We start from the raw sequence: 12,848 nt of genomic DNA, 5'->3' as shown, positions 1-12,848 counted from the left end.
ATTCAGTGAGTTGATGACAATGCTGGCTCCAAAAGAAAGGAGGAGACCAGATTGGACAAGAATGAGCTAACAGATTGTACAGCCCAATTCTGTCCCTTTGAGTGTGATATATTGTTTCAAGATGCTAAAAACCCATACTTTCTCAAAGCATATCTGTTGTGCTGGTTTTCCCATTTTCACAGAATCCTCATTATCAGAAAACTCTGTACTCTTTTCAAAGCACGTCAGACTCAGACCATATGCCACTGAATAATGCTTATCAATTGTCTAAAATGCTCAATAAAAGATGCAGCATACAGAAGAATAATGAAAGTTACGAAGACTTTTTAAAAACAAAGATAATTAAATATATCACATCTGGTACAGATGTTAAAGTTAAAACATTCCTTATAATTAATTACCAAGTGTTAATTTCTTAAAATACACTTCTGTATGATAAACCCTGCAGACTGAAGGGGAAAAAACTAAAATGAAAGAAACTCTTTAGAACATCCTGCTGATCTAATAAGGGAAAAGAAATTTAAAAATAATATTAATTAATTAAAGATAGTAAGTTTCAAATCTCTGCCAACACTCCTCATAATATATTCCTTGCTGTCCTCTCTGAAGCCCAAAACAATGACACCTCAAAATGATTTACCATACTATTAACATATGTAATTAAACATACGATTACATGTGAATTACATATATAAATGAAATCTAAACAATAACATGTAAATCTTTGCTATGTCTGCGAAATAAACACAATACTATTTTCAGTGTTTCCTTCTTAGCTTGTCCTAATTCTTAATGATAGCAATATCAAAACTGGTTTGTAGGGTGAAATATTAAAGATTTTTCCTTATTAATGTTTCTAACTTAATTCACTATGCTATTGGTAGGAAATCCAAGTCAGTGCTTCATAGTTATTCTGGAATATACATTTTATGCTTATTTCCACTTTTGGAGAGTTCAGATTCTAACAAGTTTGGAGAGCATTTCCATATATTGAAAAGCTTTTAAAGTGCAGATAAAGCTGATGAAAGGGATGTTATAAAATTAATTTGCTAAGGTAGCATAATTTTAAAGGAACAAATACTATATTAATATGAATTAAATTTGTGGAGGAACATAAGCAAAATATTATAAAAGTAACAGCAAATTTAACCACAGAGATTTCAGCAAAAAAAAGAACCCATCTATTTATAAGGTATTCAAGGTTGCTGTACTGTAATGGTAATAACATTTAACACTTATTGAACATTTACCTCTGTTCCAGGCTTGTTCTAAGTACATTACGTAACTTAATGCATTTAATACTTACAATCCTATAAGGATAGGATTATTATTATTTTTTTTATAGAAGGGGTAAGGCTCAGAAGCTTAACACCCAACTAAGGTCAAGTAGCTTGTAATGGGCAGTCAGTATTGAACACAAGAGGCCTGGCTCCGGTCCATGTTCTCAACCAAAATACCACCTTCTAATTACCACAGGAATGTGATATACTTAAAATAACTACTTAAAATAATGAAATCATTCATTTGGCTTAAGTCTGGGCCTCTGTTTTAGACTGTGGGCAAAAAACAGGTAAGACTTGAAATAATGAATTGTGTACCACACTCACAACTGGGGAGTTAATGAAGATGATTAGCAAATCTATTTATTCTTCAGTATTTGAGTATTTCCACTCCTATGCCTAAAAATTAAGAATATCTAAAAGTATCTTCTTTTATAAACGAAAATATCACCACTCACGACTGAGAATGGCACAGTTCTTATCTGCTGCCCATGTTTGATATTGTAGCTACTGACTTTTTTGTCTTTACTGTATATTTCCATCCCTATCAAAACACATATGGGCACTGTGACTCTTCCATTTTCTCTAGTCAGTGGGTTGTCAAAGATTTCAGTCACTGTATGGCAGAGTGAAAAAACTGGGTCAGCTATCCTGGTTTTGAGTTTCTGAGCTTCATTTATTTCATGCTATTGGGGAAATTACTTCTTTCAAGTTTCAATTTTTGTATCTGTAAAACTGGGATAACAAGAACAACGCTCCCAGAATTCATGATTAAATGACTTAATACAAGCCTTCAGTGAACTATAAAGTAGTCTATAAATATGTCAATTATTACTAAGCATAAGACCTTTGCCTCTTTCTTCATTAGGACATGCATGATATCAATTATGACAAAATAAAACAGCCTCATGTTTTGTGGCTGCTCTGAATTGCCCAACTATTCCATGAGGACCAACTAAGTTCAAAAGTCCAATGCTCAGAAAATCTGTGGATAATATCTGTTTTGTTACTTAATATTTTGTTAGCCTAATAATTTCTCTATGGGTCAGTCACTAAGAGGTCTGAGAACTGATCAAAATAGAAAGCACTTGGGGTGGGACTTTTGTATCATAAGCTAAATCTATTTTGGTTTGATAATAAAACAGATTTTCGAGTTGAAAATATGGTTACCCTATATTAAACTCAACTTAATTTCTGATTTTCAACAATCTCAAATCCATCCTCAAAGCCTGGTACTAACGTCTTACCTATAAGGAAGAAGTCAATAGATATGTTGAATGAAAAACCAAATGAATCAGAATGATAGAAAACTGTTGTTAGGGACACCTGGGTGGCTCAGTCAGTTAAGTGTCTGCCTTCGGCTCAGGTCATGATCCCAGGGTCCTGGGATTGAGCCCCGCATCGGGCTCCCTGCTCAGCGGTGAACCTGCTTCTCCCTCTCCTGCTCCCCCTGCTTGTGCTCTGTGTGTGTGTCAAATAAATAAAATCTTAAAAAAAAAAAAGAAAACTGTCATTTAGTAGAATATCAAATTTGAACATGTGGTGATTTTGAGTTGTCAGAGTTGCTGCTTGCCATGTTCATCCAGGATGTTTGAGTGCTAAATCCCATCGGTGTTTCCCGGCTCCTCTCTCTCAGCTCCCATTAACATTTGAAGTAGTTAAACCCTCCTTCCTTCACAAAACCCTCTCATCTACAATGTTTTAAGACTTTGCTTACTGACCTCATCTTCCCAGTACCTTTTGCCAGCTCCTCATTTTTCTACCCAAGCTCTACCTTGAGTCCCTCAAGGCCTGGCCCTCTGGTTCTCCACACAGTCTCAGGGTCTCATGTGCTTACCTGGATGTAAAGGCTGCTTCTATGCTGATGCTCCCAAGTTCATATGTTCATTTCACATCTCCTGTGGATTTTACAGACTTCCTATATCTAACTGCCCTGAAAGTCTTGGAAATAACAAATTAACATCCAAAATAAAACTTTTTTCTTTTTCTTCCCCCCCCCCACCCCCCTTGGCTCAAAACTGTCTTTTCCTTCCTCTCCATCCTCTACTTTGAGCTCTCTCCATTTCAGTAAAGGACACCATTATTTACTCAGATGTTTAGAGTTAATAATGGGTGAGTTATTCTTGATTCTTTTCATTTTCTCAACCTCTATGTCTCATCTATCTGAAAGTCCTAGTGAATCTAGGCCAAAACATCTTTCCATTCCCACTGTCACCACTCTAGGTGGCCCCTAGGTCACCACCATCATTAATTCCATGCTTAACCTCCACTTCAATCCATTTTCCACTAAGCAGCAAAAGTGATCTTAAAATGCAAATTGAGTATGTAATTTGCCTAGCTTAAAACCTTTTAATTCCCTGAGAGAATTAAAGACCCCTCCCTTAGATACCTGTTTGGTTTGTTTCCTTGCTTCCTTCAGTTCTCTATTCAAAGCTACCCTCATCACAAGGGCGTTCTCTACTTCTATCAATGTATAACATTTTACTATTCAGCACCCTCTTTTCTCTTTACCCTGCTTATTTATTTTTCCACAGAAATTATCACGATTTGACATATTTGCTTTTTATCTAATCATCTCCACAAGAATGTTAATTCCCAGGGTAGGAACTTTACCTAACATGCAGAAGGAGCTCAACAGATGTTTCTTTAATAAATAAATAAATGACTGTCTTCCCATAGTGCTTAGAATCAAAATCTGAGCTCTGTAACCATGGGTCTAAGGCCTTACATGAGCGGGCTTCTGCCTATCTCTGAAACTTAATTTTTATCATTTTCCTCCTAGCTTATTCTGTTCCAGCTGAGCTGATCTCAGTTCCTTTAACATCTTGTTCCCTTTACCTGAAATGCTATTATCTTCTCTCATGGTGTAGCTAACTTGTTCTTATGCTTTGGTTCTCAGCTTAAACGTTATCTCCTTAAAGAAGTCTTCTCTGACCATTCTATTTAAAGAAGCCCCACATCCCTTATCATATTTCATTTCTCATTTTTATAGCAATTTTTATAATATTAATATTATTTGCTTCATCATATATATTTTTAAATTTCTATCTAGTTGAGCTCCTTGAGAATTGGCATCAGTTGGCTAACAGAGTGCTTGGTAAAGTTGTAGATATTCAATAAATATGTTACATAAATGAACACTTTACAAATTCTGGTAAGAGCTGCCTATTGACTTAAGTTAGAGGATTACTCTTGTGGGTATTTTTGATGTGGGAGACAAAAAATGCCTAACTATGTGATACCAGGTAATCTTGCAACTGAAGCTACCGATCATGAACTAATGCTATCTGATCTCTCCAGCTATACATGTGGCTGTGCCTGGCCGCAGTCCATCATTAGTAGAAATAAAAGGACCAGATGGAAGATTATGAAAGGTAATTCATGAACACTCCATGTGTGTGCCTTTTCCTTCCATGCTATCCCTAATTCAACCCACTGAGGCCCCATGGGGTATTTTTTATGTCAAATTGACTGAAAAAAAATTACAAATTACAAATGGCTTTGCATAAGATAGCAGCACCATATGAAGTACACTGATGTGGTGTCACAGCTCCTTTTGGGGATGACTCTCAAAACAGCTAAGTGTCAAGTATTTCCCTCTCACTTTACTGCAAAGAGATGATGTGAATTGATGATCCACACTTCGCTCTGTAGCTATTGGATTAGTCAAAGGGTCAGGAGCTTGACAAGAGTGCTACTGGAAGGCAGATGGCAAGAAAGGCACAAGTTTTATGTGGATGAAATTTTGGAATGGTCCCAGAATAGACTACCTATATCCCATTAAAATGTTTACCAAAAAGTTAACAGCAGTGTGGACAATGCTGTTAATAGTCAAGTGGGCAAAATGACCACTTCTAAGGATATCAGGCAGTCTCCCTCCCAGATTCCAGTGTTTTGTGCAGTGGGGTTCATGTACTAAGTGGTGCCATGGTGGAAGAGATGAACTATGCACAGGCTAAACATGGACTTCCATTTCCTCAGGCAGACCCAGCTATTTTTTCTTTTTTTAAAGATTTTATTTATTTATTTGACAGAGACACAGCGAGAGAGGGAACACAAGCAGGGGGAGTGGGAGAGGGAGAAGCAGGCTTCCCGTGGAGCAGGGAGCCCGATGCAGGGATCGATCCCAGGACCCTGGGATCATGACCTGAGCCGAAGGCAGACACTTAACAACTGAGCCACCCAGGCGCCCCAGCAGACCCAGCTATTATGCCACCAGTGCAAACATCCCTAGGCCCATTATAAAGTACCTTGCCCAGGGCACCAGATAGCTAACTAGTCATAAGAAGATTATACTGGATCCTTGCCATCACAGAGGGGATATCTATTTGGGATGATGTCTAGAATGGACACTTCGGATTTTGATTCTTTTTCCTGCCTATTGAGTGCTGCCTGTAGTCTCAACAGTAGGATTACTGAACACTTTATACATCATCTAATATCTCCTATGATAATGTTTCTGACTGAGGAACTTGCTTTATAGAGAAAGATTAAGACAATGGAAGCCATGGGATCCACTGGTCTTACTGTATTTTCTTATTACCCAGAGAGAGCTGGCTTTATAGATGAATGACTCAGAATGGCAGCTGAAAGACATTGCTTTGGCAAGGTTCGGGTGCTCTCTTGTAAAATGAGGTATACGCTCTGAAATTGTAATCATTAAATGATACTATACTTCTCATTACCAGAAGATACAGTTCCAGGAAACTAGTAGTCAATATGTGTAAATTTTTTTTGCAGTCACAGCTAATAAACCACTTGGAAAATTTTTGTTTCCCTTCCCTATAATTCTAGCTGTGTTAGTTTGGAGGCTTAACATCCAAGGGATGTAACAATTTACTTAGAAGCTGAAATAGCCACATCTCTCATTGTATGGGGTAAACAAGCAAAATGTGGTCATAGTGTAGTTTAGGTAACCAATCCTGATAAAGAAGTTGGGTTATTGCTACACAATAAGGGGAGGGAAAATTTGGATAGACCCTAGAGAAATCTTCTTACACTACTGTATCCACTTGAAAAACTAATCAAAAACTTTTAAAGCCTTATACAGCAAGCATATATTAAAAAGCCAATTTCCAATGTCTCAGGAATGTGGGTTTTAGTTACTTCAATGGATAAAGAATCTTAATTAGCTTAGGGGCTGCTTGAAGAAGTGTGCAGGTGATGGATGGTAGAGAAAATAAATCACAAATGTGTTTGGCTCCCCGACCAAATATGTTTGGTCCTGTGTTGCAGAAAAAACTGTGACCACTACCTTTGCTATCTCATATATGCTCTAAGCGTATTTTAACTAACGTATTTTATATATTTTAACTAATTTCATTTCTCTTTCCTCTCTACCCTCCACTTCTGAATATAGCATGTATTGGTTGTGGGTAACTTTATAATTTAGCCCACTGGCTAGAGAATATTGAAATGGGATGGCAAAAGAACAAGAGTGACTGGATATAACCAGCCAACAGACTGTGAAAGATGACCTACAGACAGCCAGGGTCTGAGTATCTCCTCTACCACAGAGGTCAGAGAGGGGAAGATACTCCCTATTTCTGCTGCATGCTTGACAGTGAAGCTCAGGCATTCCAGAGTTTCTGTCTTGGATTTGAAGGTTGAGAGGGTAATGTAAAAACCCAACCACAGTTTGAGGTTAATGGTGGAAGCGGTGGTTATCAAACTGAGAATCCAAGTGACATGGCAGCATATGCCCACAAACTTTTGAAATCATTTCCTGATGAGAAATATGGAAGGGTATTACTTTTGGGGTTTCCCCATGCTGCAGTATGATTTCACATCAACGATACACTTGAAGGGGTGGTCCTGCTTCCTAGTACTTTGAAGATTTACTGGATTAAGAAGATAGATGGATAACTTTTTCTTTTTTTTTGCCTTTGCTGACCCACCCACCTAACCTACCTGGTCCTACCACAGAACACCAATCTGAAACTGTGCAAGAAGCAGCGACAGGAATTGTCACTAAGCTTCTAGTCTATACTATTATGGAAAGTAACTCTCATAAAGATTAAAGTATTAAAAAAGTCCTATTTTAAGGTAATTAGGGGATTCAACAACTGAAACACCTGCTTTATTGGTATAATCAGATTGAATTTGCATAGCAATCAGTTGCAAAACCTCTGACATTTTGATTTTAAAGGTGTTGACTTTTAGAGGAAAGACTGAAACAAAACCTGGATTGTCTTATTATTGCAATGGGCTTGGTGAAACACAATGTCCGGAAATGACATAATTTCTAGCTGTCTTATTTTAGCAGTGAAAAATCTACAAAATAGCAGAAACCATGCTAAGTAAATTCTACAGTTTCTAATGAGCCTTGGTGATAAATTTTTGTGCTGAGAAAAAAAAATACAAAACAGAGAAGTAATTCTACACAATGGCTGAGCTGACCACAGTTTCTTAGGTCTCATACATTAAAATAAAAAAAAATAGTAAGTGTACTATAGCTGGGAAGAGGGCATGAGGTTCACATTTGAGGTTAATATGAGTCACATACGTGCAAAATGCACAGCCATGCGCACACACACACACATAAGCATTTTGAACAAACATCTCAAAATGTATTCAATAGGTATGTACTTTGTACCTTGACTTCAAAGAAAAGTGTCCATTTGGAACATTTTTAGGGATAAGACACAAGAGAAAATATATTAAGCCTAGACAGATGCTGCACATAAACCGTTAATATTCCATACATCTATTTTTCACCATTTGCTTCCTAAGTTCAAGATACTGTTAGACACAACAGGGTGACTCTTTTGAACACACTAGCTGAGTAACTGAATAAAAGGACAAACTTTTTGACAAAATTATTTTGATATTAAATAAAGATTTAATATACACAAACAGCATTAAGGAAGTAATGATGACACTTGAAAGGTAACATGATAGCAGTCACTCTACTTAAAAGAGTCATGTGATACCTTTTATAGGAAACTAATATTGGGGTCTGCTACTTATCAGTGAATAAGGTCATCTACAGGCCTATACAAGAACATTTCGAATTATTAGTTAACTAGTATTAGTTAACACACAAACGTAATAGATACAGTATTGTCCAACTGGTCCACTAATCCTAAATGACTCATGAGAAGTGGAAAGGGAAAATACGCCAACTGCTGAGACCGGACACTAGTGGGTTAGAAACACTGTTTTGACTCTTCTTCAGGCTGCAGGAGATGAGAAAGGAGAGATATGGAGAGAGAAGGGAAACAATGCAACAATTTTATTACTGATTTCATCTACTTTTTCATCATAATTCCAATGACAAAAATATTTCTAAAAAACAAGAAAAGCATAAGAGAGGGAAATCACTATCTATAAATCTATGGAGGGAAAGAGGAATATCTACCTTTAGAAGTAGTAGAAAGAATCACAAAGAATGATATCAACTGACTATCACATAAAATGCAAAAACTTCTTTTTTTTCTTTTTTAAGAGAGAGAGAGAGAGAGAATAAGCAGGGAAGGGAGGGCAGAGGGAGAGATAGAATCTCAAGCAGTCTCCACACCCAGCCTCGTGAGAAGCCCGACAAGGAGGCTTCATCTCAAAGCCCTGAGATCATGACCTGAGCCAAAATCAAGAGTCAGACACTCAACTGACTGAGCCACCTAGGTGCCCCAAAATGCAAAAACTTTTTTTTTTTAAAGATTTATTTATTTTAGAGGGCGAGAGAGACAGAGAGAGAGAGAGAAAGAGAGTGTTGGGAGGGAGAGCAGAGGGAGAGGGAGAGAGACACTCAAGTATACTCCGAGCTGACTGCAGAGCCTGGCATGGGACTTGATCTCATGATCTTGAGATCACAACCTGAGCTGAAACCAAGAGTCAGATGCTTAACTGACTGTGCCACCCAGGCACCCCAAAATGCAAAAACTTCTATTTGTAAAAAGCTACTAAGACAAAAAGACATGCAAGGAATTAGCAAAATTAACTAATAAAAGCAGACAAGAGATTAATATGTGTGTATATGTATATATTAATAAATATTTATGGAAAAAAGTGATATATGAAATTTCAGGTGTGTGTATGTATGGTTTAATTTGCTAAGGCTCTCACACAAATCTATAAGAAAAATGCTGTGCTGTAAAAGATGAAAGTCCAAAGGAATGAACAGACAAAAAAAGAAAAAAAGACAACCGATAGTAAACAAATATATGAAAAAAAGTTCAATCACACAAAAATCAAGATGTACATTAAAATAATAAGGAATATTTTACTTATATCGATAAATTACAACAAATGAGGGTGTAGTAAAACTGTTATTTTACTCTCATATACTGCTGACAGTACATGTATCAATGGGAGAACATCAACTGGTACAAGCCTTTTGGAAAATAATTAGTAGTGTATATGAAAAGGTATAAAAATATCCATATTATTTGACCCATTAATTTTAAATTTATACTGAGGAAATAAGTCTAAATAAAGAAAAACCTATAATAATAAAGATTCATGGTTATTTATTTAATGGGATAGCCACATAATAGACTATAATTGCGTAGACAAAAAAATTATAGTTGCTTCCAATTTTAATGATGGTTACTACTTGGTTAAAGGATAGGTTAATAAAAATATTAAAAATAAAAAAAGAGATTTTTAATTTTCACATTTAGTGTTTTCTAAATTTTTGAAAATGGTTATTTACTATATATTCTATAGAAAGTTAATTTTGCAAAATTGATTCTAAGTTCCATGAGGGTAGTGAACACTCCAATAGAAAAACAAATATGAATATTATAATATACATAGGTGATGATGTTAAAGGGAAGAGATACAGAAATAAATACGGATATAAAAGTAAATATTTACCAGGAACATAGTAGAAGAAAATACATCGAAATATTAATAGTGTTAAAGTGGCAGTATTATGCATTTCCTACTTTCTCCCTAAATTTCTGCAATGTTATACTAAATTTTTAGTATAGATTAAAACTAAACATCATTAAATATATAATTTCCATTATATAAAATACACACTAATTTGACATGTATAAGAAATAGAAATAAAATAGATTGCTTACCTCTCTTTCATCCATATTCAACCACTGCTTTGGATCTTCTTCAGTAGCCAGAAAGGCTATCAATTCCAAAGCAGTAAGACGAGTTTGACGTCTTGATGAGACAAATATCAAAACAGGTTTGGCTGGAGAATGGCTTCTAATTGCTATTGAAAAGTTGTGGAAAATAAAAGGATAAGCTACTTATACCAGAATCTGCATGTCATTAGGATATCAAATGGATGCATGAAACTCAATGTAATTGATTTAAGTGAATTCTTAATTTGGTCATGAAATTCAGCATTGTTTGTGGTACGACTTGCAACCAACAGCATATTAGAGAAATGGTAGGAAAGGAAAGGTAGCTGAACCCACCTTGGGGAGTACATTGCCTGGACAGGGGAAATTTAACTGTGCCAGGTCTCAGTTCTATTCTGAGCTCCTGAGGAAGGTGACACTTATAAAAGCTGTGACCCTATAGCAACAGCTGTAAATGCATACTCAGTCTAAGGTTGAGTTTTCAGAGTTGTGTTTCTGCTCTCCTAAGCAATGATATTACAGACTTAATTGGTCCTGGGGTCTTGGGGAGAGAGTCAAGTCTTGCAGAGTGAAGAAAACTCTGTTAAGAAAAGCCACAAAAAAATTCCTTTTATTGTTGTCAGTACCAGTCGATGGGATAATTGAGAGTTTGTATCAATAAACTAGTCAGAGATATGTCAAACGAAGGTTTTCTGTTTTCCCGAAACACGTGTAAGGTTTCAAGTGAAAAGGTAAGAGAATGTGGAAGAGAGCTAAAGAGAATACCATGCCTGAATCTATATGTGACTGATGGCACATGGAAGGTAGATACAGAGAAGAGGAAATGAATGGTTTGAAACCTGAGTAATAAGACTGAAAGAAAAAATTACCTAGAGAGCCACATAAACCATGTGACCTAGCTGGAAACAAGACTTCTTTACTGCACATTGGCTCCAAAATACTGATAAGATGGTACAAGTAAAATTTATCCTTATGTGTACATAGGTCTCTTAAAACAGAGATATTTAAAAGTTTTATATAAAAAGTTCAACCTTCTTGTAATTTCTTGTTTGAAATGTGAGCTGCAGAATTTCTCCTTTGGGTTAAGAAACAAGGTTTATAACAAAAATGTTGATATGACCTTGACTACATTTATGCCCTAAGAGTGAGAAATGAAGCTATCATAAAATCATATTTCTAAACTCAAAGAAATATAGTGAGACGCTACAAGTATAATAAATAGTTTATAAGAACAGCTACTGTACTGCTATATCTAGAGAAGTGTAAGTATTTCAGTTATTTACTATTGATTTATAGAACACAAAATGCTTCATTTCAATCACTGTTATGCAACTGGCCATTCCTTAAATAAATATAAGCAATCACAACAATACATACCATGAAAAATAAACTCATTTATGCTATTTCTCACTCACAATTTATCTGAATATTACAGAATATAAATGGTAATGCTTTGATAAATCATATTAGAAATATAATGTTTAAAATACACATATTAGTACAATATTGGTATCTTTTGTACACATAATCATGAATGAATCTGTCTCTTTTTTAAACCTCAACATTTAATGGATTTTTGCTGCTGCAAGAACAGGTGTGGCTGAACAGCTCACGGCAGATTTATTGTTCATTAGCGATTTTATACAATGCTTCTGTGGAGGTGTAAATAATCCGAACTGCCAAGACTGGTCTCTAGTTCACAATCAATACTTTGCTTCTGTCATAAGGCTAATTACAGCAGCTAAAAAGTCACCTCACAACTGTCACCTCACAATCAACAGCAGTTCACATTAGAGAATTTATTTTGGAGGTTATTTTTAATTGATATAATAAATATTCCTTATGCAGCCTAAACAAAACATGTTTCAATAAAATAGGAGTGTTATTCTTAAATCTCTCCTGCTTGCCTAATTTGTTAGAAAGGGAAAACCAAAAAATAAAACAAAACACAAAAACAGAAGCACTGTAAAAAAAAAAAAAGTACTGAAATTTGTAAGTTTTATGGTTTCTGGTAAAGATTATCTTAGAGCTCCCACTTATCATTTGTTCAAGCTACTACCATAAGAAAATAACTTAATGATTAAGAATGATTTAATTACCTTTAAAAAATACATTTTTTTCTCTACTTCCAAGATAGTATCATCTATGAAATCTCTCCAATTTTCTTTTTTTTTTCTTTTTTTAAAGATTTTATTTATTTTATTTGAGAGAGAGAATGAGAGAGAGAGAGCACAAGAGGGGGGAGTGGGAGAGGGAGAAGCAGACTCCCCGCTGAGCAGGGAGCCCGATGTGGGACTTGATCTCAGGATTCCAGGATCATGACCTGAGCTGAAGGCAGTTGCTTAACCAACTGAGCCACCCAGGCGCCCTCCAATTTTCAATAGTTAATTCAGCACGCATTTTTATGCCTTAACAGCTGAGGCATAACCTACATTTGTAGAAGTTGGAGCAGTACCACCCATTCAAAGAAATCCAAATTATCTGGAATGCATTTAAAGGCTACCACACAAAATGGCTGCTATTT

General features: G+C 35.8%; 1 protein-coding gene across 1 annotated transcript in view; it reads right to left on the bottom strand.

The window, feature by feature from the left end:
• ASCC3 (activating signal cointegrator 1 complex subunit 3) overlaps nucleotides 1-12,848 on the bottom strand; it is a 338,572-nt gene that overhangs the window by 101,596 nt on the left and 224,128 nt on the right. The window contains exon 30 of the mRNA XM_028104151.2: nucleotides 10,310-10,452. Within this exon, the coding sequence (XP_027959952.1) occupies nucleotides 10,310-10,452 (143 nt within the window). The remainder of the gene's footprint in view (nucleotides 1-10,309; nucleotides 10,453-12,848) is intronic.

This window comes from Eumetopias jubatus, unplaced genomic scaffold (genome assembly GCF_037043125.1).
Source record: "Eumetopias jubatus isolate StellerSeaLion01/CBP00866 unplaced genomic scaffold, mEumJub1_p1.0 scaffold_6, whole genome shotgun sequence".
NCBI lineage: Eukaryota > Metazoa > Chordata > Mammalia > Carnivora > Otariidae > Eumetopias > Eumetopias jubatus.
The sequence above is the reverse complement of the archived record's forward strand: the minus strand, read 5'-3'. Positions and strand labels throughout refer to the sequence as shown.